Below are 13,616 nucleotides of genomic sequence, written 5' to 3'. Positions count from 1 at the left end.
AAGTCCTTTAAGTTAAGTTATAGAAGTATAACTTTAGGTACGTATAAGTATTGCATTTCAGTATACATAACACACGTGCACATCTTACATATATATTTTATATTTAATTACATACAGAGTAAATAAACACACATAAATGCACAGTAATTAAATATAAGGTAAACTGAGAGGGAGGGCACTAGTATTTGAAAGGATTAGGTAAGATTCATATAGAAGGTAGTATTACAGCTATGTCTCCAAGGAAGAGGGGGATTCTCGGAGGCAAAGATGAGGAGAAAGAGCATTCCAGGCCTGGAGTCAGGGAGGAGTCCGACAGAGAAACAGAAATGAGAGATGGAATGTTATACTGGAGGAACAGAGAGAAGGTCAGAATGACTGGACCACTAAGTGTAGAAGAGGGAATGATGTACCATGTTGGAAAGACTGATCGAACAAGGATGTGCAGGGGCTTGAATTTCTATTTGACTCTAGAGGCAATAGTAAGCCATTGGCTTGATTGAGAAGAGAAGTGACAGGATCATATCTATGCTTAAAGAAAATCAAGGAACACGTGTGTCCAGGATGGAGGAGTGGGGCACATGGGTAGGAAACATGTGTCCAGAAAACACACATATTCAGTAACTCATGTTTCTAATATTTTTCATACTAGAATCTTTCTTTACCTCCCTAGTACTGGACACCCTGCACTTTCACTAACTCAAGTCATGGTTTAAAGCCACACTGAATGCACTACTTTTGTTTGCTCTTGAGAGCTATAGATTTTCTCTGATTATGCCTTTAGGCTGCAAGATGCTTTTTCTTCTGAGCTGTGGGTGGGGTAGAGTGGGGTGTTTGTGTCCAGGGAAATCGTCTATTGATGTGTTCTATCCTTTTTGCTGTGCTGCTCTCTGCTGGCATCTCCATGCAACTATTTACTGATGCTCTGCTGTCTGGAAGCCTCTTCTTCCATTGAGGAAGGAGTGTCTAGGGCTATTTTAGTGTTTTGTTTTGTTTTTTTTGGTTAGTGATTCACACCCAGGCCATTGTAAGACAGAGAAGTCTTTAAATCTATCCTTGCAACTGAGTTTTCCTGTTGGCCCTCACTCGGACTTTGTCATTCTAAACTTCTAGTTGAATTATGATCAGGAAATTCCTTTGAACTCTCATCGTATCACTGTGGATCCACTTGGGTCCTTGTAAATCACTTTGTGAGCAAGACTAGGAGAAACTGAGTGGAGTTAGTAAAGCTGCTAATGTCATACTTATTGTGGAGCTAGGACACTTTATTTTATACCATCCCCAGCCCCCAACCCCTAAATCCCTCCACTGCCTGGACCATCCAACAAACAATACATTTAGAACATAGAGTCCTTAAGAAAACAGTTTGATTCATCAATTATTAACAGAATAGAAGGTTATACTTTTTAACTTTGGAAATATGGTACTAACACTGACCACTGTGTCTGCGACTGTGAGACTTGACCCAAGTTGTATCTCCTTTCTGGTTGACTTTATTTACACTGTTGTAGTTTCTTTATGTATTCTTCTGTCTCAGTTTTCTTCATTCTTACCACAGGAGTGTTGATATGACTTTTTTTTTTGGATGGGGCCATGTTGTCTCACTGTAATTCCCGCTTCTTTTTAAAAATATTCTTAACCATCCTAATAATATTTTATAGAATTTTTCTCAGAATTGAAGTCAAGTGCACTAGCCTGTAATTTATAGGCTCCTTTTTCTAGTCCTGATCTTCAGGACTCTTTCCTTCCTTCCTTCCTTCCTTCCTTCCTTCCTTCCTCATCAGGTTAAATGACTTGAGCAGGCTCACACAGCTAGGTAAGTTTGTGATGCTGGATTTGAACTCAGGTCCTCCTGACCGTGAATGCTCTATACACTGTGCCACCTAGCTGCTCCTTCTTCATAATCTCTCAAAAGCTGCCTTTTCAGAAATTATATCTGCTGATCCTTTCATTCAGTCTAAGATGCAGTTAATCTGGACTCAGTAACTTGAATTTACTAAAGCCAACTTTTTACTTTTATACTTTATTATCTTACTATTTATCTTAGAATGATAATGTCTGTGGTGTGACCCAGTTACTGTTTTGGCTGAAGTGAGGTAGAAAAGAAAGTCTTTAGAGTTGAAAGGGTGAGGAATTACATGGTTAGTTTGGTGGTTAATGGTGGTTAATCATGGGAAAATGTTGGGAGGTGGCCTGGTGGTCATTGGACAACAGCAACAAACATGGGCACAAGGTGATATAAACAGAGTATCTGGACTTTAGTGAGCCCATTTAAAAACTAACAGGAACTTAGGGATGAAAAATGACAGTTTATGAAATACTTCTTCATTAGCCATTGGAAAATAACCAGAGGTTGTCTCAATGAGGAAAGTAATTTTGGAATTAGGGAGTAAGAAAAATGATCTCACTTTGAAACAAATATTGTGATAAACCAAGCAGAGCTTTTAAGTAAGAATCAGAATTTTACATTTAAATAACTACTACTGTTATTTCAGTAGAAAAAAGATTGGCTGGTGAAAATTTATTTGGGGTAATAGAATCAAAGACTATCTCCATAACTGAGACTCAGGCTGAAGGAAATTGAAGAATTTATAAGTCAAATTCACAGTTCTTTGATCTACCAAATTCACTTCACACCTTAGTCTTATTGCAGCATAATTGTGTATCTTGGTCCTCAAGGTTCCTGTTAGTTCCCTCTGTCCTACATGATTCTCCGTCTGTCTATCTGTCTGTCTCTCTCACTTATCCTCCTTGTTTTTCAACAGACAAACCAAACTTGATGTCTCATCATGTTGCTACCTTCCGTTTTTCAGCCTCAGTCACCAGACACATTAGCACAATAAAGAACTTGCCTCCTTTCCTTCTTCCACAGAAAGAAAACTTTGGGAAATCCACTTCACATACAGGGTACGAGAAGGAATACACAGACTTTTTCATTGCGAAGAGATTGATGTCAAGAAACAGCTCTTTGATGTCGTATCCTAAACAGCAGAGAAGAGTGGGTTTACCAAAGTTGTACAGGTATAGGAAGACCTATTTCTACTTTATACAAAAATATGTATTAGCGTGAATCAGAAAATCATTATTTTTCAGAAAAAACCCACCTTGCATCTATAGTGTTTGGATAGGGTTGTACTACCAGTGTTGGATAGATAAAAGCTCATGGGATAAAAAAGACCTCTCTAGCTTTGTATCTTGAGGATCAACAGTCTTCCAATCTGCCCAATACCACAATTTGCCAAGTGTAGAGTTTTAAGAGTCTTGCTATATCATATCTGTATGATGAGGTCATAAATCAAGAAACATTCAGTTAACATTACTGTGAGCCTTCAAGAATTAAGCCATTGTACAGAGGGGTAAGGAGAAAAAAAAACCCAACACCTCAAAACTTTTGGTATGTTTGTTAAATTCCAAACATTAAGGATGAACACTCCAAAACAATCCAAGAAAAGGTTTAATTTGTTCACTTGTTTTTTGATCTAAACAATAAACACTTTGTGTATTAACTAATAGCAAATTTATAGAATCTTCAGGTGGAGATGGAAGTATGGCATTACGGTCATTCTAATCCCAGAATTTCTGGCAATGTTTGTAAAATTACAGAAGAGCTTTCACTGTGAGATGTGGTACAACAATCCAAGAAGGGATAATCATCAGATTCAAATGTCTGTGGTTGCCATGTTTAACATTCACTTGATACCAGTGTTATTCTAGGTGTTTACGATATATGTGCCAAGGCAACTTGATTTTTAGAATATGATTTTAAAATAAGACCTCACTAATTCATGATCAACTAATAATTTGTACAGCATATCATACTTTTAAAAGGCACTTTCAAATCATTACCTCATTGTGTTTCCATAGCAACTCTGTAAGGTAGAGAAGATGGTATTAATCCCATTTCATGGATTAGAAAGCTAAAGCTCAGAAAGGAGAACTTTGCTCCAGATTATGCTGTGAGTTAGAAACAGAGTTGTAATTAGAATCTAGGTTTTAAAAATCTTTATGAAAAAGTTAACAGTGCCTGTGGGGGTAGAATTTGGCCATTTCATTTGGACTATGGATTTAAAATGAATCATATTTCCTTCCTTCCTTCCTTCCTTCCTTTCTTCCTTCCTTCCTTCCTTCCTTCCTTCCTTCCTTCCTTCCTTCCTTCCTTCCTTCCTTCCTTCCTTCCTTCCCTGCTTCCCTGCTTCCTTCCTTCCTTCCCTTCTTCCTTCCTTCCTTCCTTCCTTCCTTCCTTCCTTCCTTCCTTCCTTCCTTCCTTCCTTCCTTCCCTCCCTCTTTCCTTCCTTTTTTCCTTCCTTCCTTTTTTCCTTCCTTCTTTCCTTCCCTCTCCCATCCCTCCCTCCTTCTTTCTCTTCTGTCTCTCTTTCTCATCACCTCCATTAAGCAACCTCATAAAATAAATTTATTTAGTGCAAGCATGTAGTATTTCAATTAAATGTAAATCTTTTTAGTGCCATCTGTGTGTAATGATATAGACCTACATGTGACCAAAGCCAGTTTACAGTGCTGTGTGTAGAGTGCCAGGCCTAGAGTCAGAAAGATTCATCTTTCTGAGTTCATATGCCCAGGACGCTCATATTTACCTCATACACACATACATAGACATATACATCCATATGTATATATGTATGTATGTATGTGTATATATACATATATACGTATACACACACACACACACACACACACACACACACACACTATAAAAGCATAATAATCAGGAGCTTCACTCCTGATTCCTGGACTTCTGAACTTCCTCACCAATAGTCTTGCTCCTATATAGATACCATTTCATCTCTCCTTTCACAGCTCCCTAACATCTGGATCTTCTCCCATAACAATGTTAGTTCCTTGGGGATAGGGACTATCTTTTTTTTTTTGTTTATGTTTATTTCTGTAGCATTTAGCACAGTAACAGACACGTAGTAACCACTTAATAAATTTTCTATCATTCTATGTTTCTATCATCTATCTATCTACACACTTGTTTATATATGTATGTATGTATTTTTCTGCATGCCTGTTTGTATCTTTCTGTCTGTCTGTTTCTATTGATCTAGCTACATGTCTATCTACCTACCTTCCTGTCTGTATATGTATGTATGCATGCATGCACACATACATGTATGATCTATCTTTCTATGTATCATAGTCTCAGAGAATTGTCTGGAGGCAATGAGCTAAGTGACTTTCCAGGATGATACATACAGCATGAACTGAATACAGATCTTCCTGACTCCTGCTTCCTAGCACATGGTAGCTGCTTAATAAAATGCTTGTTACATTATTATTTGATCAATAGACATTTAAATATGGAGTGATTCTGTGTGTAAAATATAGTAAAATCCTTCCACTCCATGAAAAGTTTTCAGTGAAGACCTTTTAATAATTATAGCAACCACAGGTCTAGATTAATTGCAGAGACATAATTACATATAAGTTAAAAAAGCAGACATCTAATTCCAGATACACCATCTAGGGGTCACTCCTCTTCAGGGGTCATGCCAACATTTAAGAGTTTCCTTGTAAGGGAGAGGTACAAAACATGCTGATGATGGAGGATTTGCATGTTGCTGAGATAATAGCTCACATCTAATTATTGGGCAGATTGACAGTCATAATTTATTAAATGTATTAAGCTCCAAACACTTAACTTATTGTTGAGTCTTCTGATTCCAGTTATTTCTATCATTAGGGTTATAAATGAGTGCCTAAAGCTCATATTGCTTGAACAAATAATTAAATGTGATTTCTGCCCATGGAGTTTATCATCAAAAATAGACAAATGAGAGATAGGAAGAAAATACAATGCGTTGCAGAGAAGCCAGTACATCATCTTGGCAGTAAGGCATATGAGCTCTTACTTTTAATATCCAAGCTGGTAATTTTTACTTACTTAGAATAGTTCCAAATCGAATTTTGAGATCTTTATTTAGTGGATTGTTACAATGGTCCACAGAGAAGCCAAAGTCTTGTAGTGGATCTGTCAAAAGGAAAACAATAGATTGGCTTTATTTCCATCACTATGTGTGTGTGTGTTCCTCCTTCATTGCTGTCAGAGAAATAATGACATGACTTGCATTTGACTTTGTTCTGAGTGAGGGAGAGCTGTACAGGTCACCAGCCTCACATCTCCTCCAGAGCCATCTGAATCCAGTGACCAGATATTCATCAGAATAACTGGAGATGATCCAGGATGAGGCAGTTGAGGTTAAGTGACTTGCCCAAGGTCACACAGCTAGTGAGTGTCAAGTGTCTGAAGTAATATTTAAACTCAGGTCCTCCTGACTCCTGTACTGGTGCTCTATCCATTGTACCACATAGTTGCCCCAATTTCCATCACTAAATACTATATTAGATAGCTAGGTGGTATTATTCTCAGGACTTTGGATTTAGAAACAGAAAGACCTGCCTCAGACACTTAATCAGCTGCTATGACTCTGGGCAAGTCATTTAACGTGTCTCAGTTTCCTCATCTGTAAAAAGGGGCTGAAATTAGTACCTATATCAAAGGTACTTAAAATGCTATATGCCTATTAGCTCTCTCTCTATATTTTAAATTAGCTACATCCACAATTCTTGTACATTGGGTTCTATTTTATGGCACAAAGGATAGAGCACTGGGGTTGGAAATCAGGAAGACATGAGTTCAAATGCAGCCTCAGACTCTTACTAGCTGTATGACTCTGGGTAAGCCCCTTGACCTCTGTTTACCTCAATTTCCTTAACTCCAAAATGGGGATAATAATAGTATCTACCTTATAGGGTTCTTGTGAGGCTCAAATGACATAATAAACGTAAAAAAAAAATGTAGCACAGCAATCCTTTGAACCAAGTGTTAGTTTTAGCTCCTTTTTACTGATGAGGAAACTGAGAGAGGTTAAAATTAATGCCCAGCATATAGTAGACACTGTATAAATGCTTATTCTCTTCTCTTTCCTTTTAAGAACCTATCAGTCCTCTCTCCATTTCTTTCATTGTCTATGAAATTGTTATAAATCTTTAAAGATTTTTGTTCCATATAGATATTGAATATTTGTTTGCATTTGTTTAAGGCAGTCATTGCTTCTTCTTTGTTTTTGTATCCCTAGCATTGGAGTAGGGAACCAGTTCCTCATACTTAATAAAGGCTTATTGATTGACTGAATTTACTAAGCACTCTCACATACTTTATATCTCATTGGGTCCTCCCCCAAACTCCGTGAAGTAGGTAGGATAGATGTTACTTCACTTCAGTCAGTTTTGCCGTAGCACCCATTTTGAAAGCTTAAATTTCTTCCAATTTGATTGCTATGTTAAGGAATAATTTGAATCTAGCATGAATTTTGATTTGCTTATGCACAGTTTCACCTGAAACAGAGAACACAGAAAATGACACCCAGTTGAACTGAGCCATAAAATAAATGAACAAAATGCATACATGTGTACACCTCAAACATCTACAACCTACCTCAGTTTGCTGAGTATACTAGCCTGCAAGGCTGGGTTTTGCTGTTCTTTCAAATTTGTGAATTTTTCTTTATTAAAAAGCATATTTTTAATACCATGAGTTGAACAAGTCCTGAAGTTGCAGCCCACAAAGGCCATCTCCTCTCCTGTAGCCTTCAACTTTGCTAGTCTGGAGCTGTGGATATGAGGGCACAGTCGCAGCAATGGGCTGAAGCTGTGGACCTGTTGCTCAGTCAATTCAGTGATGTCCAACACTTCATGATCCCATTTGAGATTTTCTTGGCAAAGCTATTGGTGTGGTTTGACATTTCCTTCTCTAGCCCATTTTATAGGTGAGGAATTGAGGCAAATAGGATTAAGTGACTTGCCCAGGGTCACATAGCTGTCTCAGTGTCATAAGAATCTAAGGCTGAATTTGAACCATGAAGATGAATCTTCCTGACTCTAGGCCTCCCCCACCTCTCCCCTATGTTCTATCCACTGAGACACCTAGCTAGCTCTGGTATTCAATATATAAATTCTTAATCCTTCACTTGATATTAATGGAGTGGTATCAATCAATCAATTATTTTAAATTATTTTAATTAATTAATTATATAGTAATATTATAATAATATATTGATAAATTGATAGAGTAAACAGAGTTATCTCAGTGGTTACATTTATGAAGGAATCTTTCATGGTCTTAATATACAGATGAGATGTTTTTCATTTTAGAAGGCTAGTTAAAGAAGTTTTTCACCAAGTGAAATACTGGGGGCAGGAAGCAGTATTTTGGCCAATCAACAAACAACAAACAAACTGGAATATTGTTTTCCTTGTACTTTTCAGTGTAACTATAAAGATGTGATCTACTATAGAAAATCATGTATGAAAGGCTATCTGTTCAATTTGCCATCTCTCTTTTGTATTCTCAGTTTCATCTTTCAACTCATTTGATATTATACATCTCAGTTGGATCCTATGCCAGTCTTTCCATAGGATTGTTTTCACTTTCCTTGTTTTGGTTTTTATGAGGTGATTTTGTTTGTAATCTCACAATAGTCTCGCCTATAGAGTTGTGCAGATGAGCTTATGATCTAAACCCGTGTTACCCTTGGCTACCATCTCTTTCCATCTGGCAGAGATATCAAGTGTTGGCTGACTAAGACAATTTCTGGTCTGTTTCGACCTTTTTTTTTGTGATGACTGCTTTATACAAGTTAGCCTTTTGTTTTTATTCAAATGGAGAAGATAACATAAAGGCATAGGAAAGATTAAATAGCAATTCAAAAATGTGCCAAATAGGTTGTAATTATTAAATAGAGATATGGTAAATAGGGTTTTAGTTGAAAGGCACAAGTATTATCCCCATTTTGTAGACTGGGAAACTGAAGCTCATAGAATCTATGTCATAGGCCTTGGAAGTCCTGGTAGTGACCTTGGATTTTCAAAGGCTTTGGCAGTAGAATATAAGTTCTGGAAAGTCCTACCAAGAAGGCTTCTAGTACTGACCCATTAGTGGATGGGTCTATGTCTATCATCTGAGGATCAGCCTGGTCAAGTTTGGAGAGAAGATCACCAGAAGATTGGACACTAGGTATTTTTAATTTAGGGCCCACAGAAGTTCAACTAAGACTTGGAGAAGATGTGAGATAGATCAGTGGGTGGAAAGAAGTACCTTCATTTCTCTCCAGGTTTTACTCCTTAATCTTTGAACTTTCCCTTTCATGCTTTCCATGTTCCTACTTTTCACCTCGTATTTTTCACCTCCATTTTATGTGTTGTCCTTCTCCACTGGAATGTAAACTCTTTGAAGGCAGGTACTCTCTATCTGATTTTATTTATATTTCTAGCACCTAGCACAGTGCCTGGCACACAGCAAGCCTTAATAAGTGCTTGTTGACTTGACTTATTGTCCTAACTAATTAAGTCATGACCTTTTGAAGTACAAACAGTTCTGCTATGATAGGAAGCGTGCATTCCTAAAACTCACCACTCATAACTGAGCAATAAAAAATATAGGACTTATTGGAAAAATGGAGTTGGGGACATTCCAAAACTTCATTGGTTACACATTAAAAAAAAGATAGGTACCTAATAAAAACAATGACAGTTTTCCACATGTTAAATGGCTAAAAAATATATAAATACTACAATAAATAGTAGTATGTCCATGACTTTGTGACCACATTTGCAGTTTTCTTGGCAAAGATACTGGAGTAGTTCTCCAGCTCATTTTACAGATGAGGAAACTGAGGTAAACAAGGTTAAGTGATTTGCCCAAGGTCACACAGCTAGTAAGTGTCTGTGACCAGATTTGAACTCATGTCCTCCTGACTCTAGGACCAGCACTGTATCTACTGCATCACCTACATGCCTCAGTTTCCTCATTTGTAAGATGAGCTAAAAAAGGAGATAGCAAACCACTCCAAAATCTTTGCTAGGAGCACTCCAAATGAGGTCACAAAGAGTTGGACATGACTGAAACAACTGAACAACCACAACAAAGGCAAAGGTTAGAACTCAGGAGCAAGATTAGGGCTGGATATGTAGACTGAGAGTCATCTTTAAAGAGATGTTAGTTGAATTGATAGGAGAGAACCCAGAAAAGAGCCCTAGAATCTATCTATGTATAGAAGCTGGGTGAGATATGAATGATGAACCTGCAAAGGAGACCATTAAAGACTGATCTACTTGGTAGGAAGGAAATCATGACATTGGAGTATCATGAAAACCTAGGGAGGAAATAGATGAAATTGTATCCAGAAAGAAGGGATGGTCAACAATGTGAAATTCTCCAGGAAGGTCCAGAACTATGAGTGCTGAGATCAGGCCATTGGACTGAGCAGTGAAGAGACCGTTAATAAACTTGCAGAGATCAGTTTTCATAAAGTGATGGGGACAGGAACAAAATTTCAAGGCATAGAGAATTAAGTGGGAGGTGAGTAGGTGGATGCACTATATAAAGACAGATTTTTCTTTACAAGTGTAAAATAGAAAGCCATATACTCAGTAAAGGTGATCACCACTGTTATAGAGATGTTGAACAGGGCTTTGATGGAAAAGCGATTACAGATGGCTGGTAAACTTCAGATGCTCCTGAAAGGTATTAAGTGCTCAGCCTTGTACTTGTGTGGGCAGCAGAGAAAGCAAAAGCCATTTCATTTTGCCTCCTGTTCCTCTATCTTGCCCCTGACTGTTTATATTACAGCTGCTCCTCCCTGCCTTACTGCTGAAACAGCAGAGATAGACCTATCTGTCAGGGTAGGATTATGAAAGATAGCTAATCTTAAGAAGAGCTTTTTCTGTTAGTGGCCCCCAGCAACTGGCCTCTCCAATTATAGGATACCACATTCTCTTTTCCTACCCTACAAGCCCCCAGCAACAGCCTGCTTAAATTAAAACCTATATAAGTTTTATCCTTTTCTTCCTTGGGGAATTTCTGTCTGTGTGGGTAAGATTCCTTTGCTGGCAAATTTAATAAACCCTTGCTGGGTCCTAATTTATGGTATTGGGTTTGGGTTATGATTTTAGTTGGGAGGGGTTTCGTTCTGGTTCTAGTTTGCTGTGGCACCAACAATTTTACTCAAACCTGGTATATAACAGGTACTTAATAAATGCTTGTCCCCTTCCTTCCTTCTCTTATTTATAGATGTTCTCATGTTAAGGGTATCAAGCCCCAGAACATTTCAGCACCTCCTCGAGACTGATGATAATGCAAAAAAATTGTTTTAACAATGTATACTAGAAAAACTAAATGAATGAAAAATGCCTAGTGTCTGGATTATGATGTGCACATGAGTGACCAGTCTATTGAATAAATACATCAGTGTGTGTTTTACGGATGTCTTCTGTATCTCTATCTCAATATCCCTATTTTCATATTTCTATTTGTATCTACAAATCTATCTAGAATAAACTTGTAGATGCAAAGTGAGTTGAGGAACTCAACTCAGAATTGAAAAGGAGAAAGTAAAGTTTGCTTTTGAGAAATTGTTGAGTGCTTTCAACTCCTTTGGATAGCAATACTACAACAAACCCCATCTTTTTAAAACACATGGGTCACTTAAACTTTCTTGACTTCCATTTCCTCACGTGTAAGATGATGTGTTAGACTTGGTGACCTTTAAGGTCCCTTCCACCTTTAAATCTATGATTCTATGATGGTCATAAGTCTTATATCTTGTGTGGCTACTTGATTAATTTTCTTCGTGTACACCATTTAAATTCTGAATATGCTAGCTTTATCCCTTCACAGATCACTTTCCAACCTTCTATGAATCCAGAGTTTCACACCCTAGGAAACAGCAGCAGATGGGAAAATGTTAGGGGAATTGCTGCCGTTTATTGCCGCTTTGATTGGTAAGACTGCTTTGGTAGAATATTACTTACTCTGGTATCTGGTATTATTCTGTACCGTATTTGCTACCAATCAGGTACCGTAGTGGGGGTTGTGTGTATTATATATACACATATACTCATGTGTGTATATGCACATATATGTATATGCATATATGTTTATGTGTGTCTATGTATGTATTTGTATGTGTATATATATAAATATATACATATGCTCATACATATGCACACACACACACACACATAGACCAACGAAGGCAACATGGCACACTTCATAGACAACCAGCCTTGAAGTCAGGCACATATTAATGTTAGTATAACTGAGCAAATCCCTTGCCCTTTTAAAGCTCTTAGCAACTCTCTAAGACAATAAGTTATAAAACAGTTACCAATCAGCACAAGTGGAAGGACATTCATGTATCAATGAAATCATGGGCCAGGGTCACAAATAACAATAATAATAAAAAAGCTGAGGGGGAAACCTTTAGAAATAGCAACTTTAAAAATATAGGGGAATATACATCCACTTTTGAAGAAAGATAAAAGAAGCTAAGTATATATTGCTTGGTTAAGTGATAGTTACAGAGTAATTCTTCATGGCTGTAAATATTTAAAAGGTTTACAGAGGAAGGAATAAAACCTTAAGAACAGGTAGAAGAAATGGAATAAGGACATCTGTTTTGCTATCAAGCAAAAGATAAATTTGAAAGTAGTATCATAAAAGAAACTGGAAAACACACACACACACACGCGCGCACACGCACACACTCATGGGACAGACTGCTAGAAAGCTAGGAAGTATTTTCCTCAGCTTGAATGAAGGAAGAGGCAAGAAGTTTTTTTCCCTAGAAGGGTCTTTGTCACTTATGGTTTCTGTAATGAATTTTAAGAATGATCTGTTGAGTTTGTCTCCAAAGGAGAGATGATAAAACGCAAGTCCCCTTCTTTGAAGAGCTGAGGGACAATGTGTATGAACATTGCATGCACATACAAATTTACTTAATGTGTTCGTTAGTTTCACCAAACCAATTTGTTTCCCCCCTTTTCATTTTTACTCTTTGTGATAAAGGCTGGTTCTCTGGGTAGGGCAGAGAAAAAGAAATTTATTTGGAAGTGAAGTTGATGTAAAAAACAAAAAGGTATCAATTTTTTTTAAAAGAGTAACTTGATGGATTGTGAACATGCAAGACGTCTTAAAATTTTTATTTTTTAATTTATGGATATTGCCTTTGGATATCCTATGTTTTAAAATATAAACTTCTCTCCCTCCCCCTGCCCCCAATTCATTAGACCATCCCATGTTACTTTCCCAGTTTCTCACACATAGTGCTCCATCTCCTGGCTCCAAGCCTCTGCAGGAGCCATCTTCCATGGAATGCACTTCTTTTTTATCTCCACCTCCTATAATCCCTCACTTCCTTCAAAATACAGCTCAAATGCTACATTGCACAAGAAGCTTTTCCTGATCCCTTAATTGCCAGTGACCCCCCTTTCAACCTGCCATTCGTTTAATTACTATTTATTTTATATTAATTTTGAATGTATTTATTGGTATGTGTATCATCTTCCCTGATAGAATATATGCTCCTTGACATCATTTTTTTGTTTTTATATCTGTAGTACCTAGCACAGTGACTAATGTTTTGATGGCACTTAATAACTATGTTAATTGATTAATTATTTGAAAAAGAAAGCTAAGCAAAATTAACCAACCATTGAAAAGATAGTATTTTTAAAGAGTAATATGGTACCCACTCACCTCATGATGATTCTTTGTAGCAGATCGAATTTTGAAAAATCATGCTTTCATTTATCAACCTGAG

The 13,616-nt window shown here is 37.3% G+C and overlaps 1 protein-coding gene across 2 annotated transcripts in view; it reads right to left on the bottom strand.

Moving 5' to 3' along the window:
• Nucleotides 1-13,616, bottom strand: part of LY86 (lymphocyte antigen 86) — a 126,099-nt gene that overhangs the window by 43,616 nt on the left and 68,867 nt on the right. Inside the window, exons 2-3 of one of the 2 annotated variants that reach the window (XM_072603743.1) lie at nt 5,900-5,986; nt 2,850-2,978 (exon numbers count right to left, since the gene is read on the bottom strand). In XM_072603743.1, coding sequence (XP_072459844.1) covers nt 2,850-2,978; nt 5,900-5,986 — 216 coding nt within the window. The remainder of the gene's footprint in view (nt 1-2,849; nt 2,979-5,899; nt 5,987-13,616) is intronic. The other variant, XM_072603745.1, reaches the window with a different exon arrangement.

Source organism: Notamacropus eugenii, chromosome 4 (genome assembly GCF_028372415.1).
Source record: "Notamacropus eugenii isolate mMacEug1 chromosome 4, mMacEug1.pri_v2, whole genome shotgun sequence".
Classification (NCBI taxonomy): Eukaryota; Metazoa; Chordata; class Mammalia; order Diprotodontia; family Macropodidae; genus Notamacropus; species Notamacropus eugenii.
The sequence above is the reverse complement of the archived record's forward strand: the minus strand, read 5'-3'. Positions and strand labels throughout refer to the sequence as shown.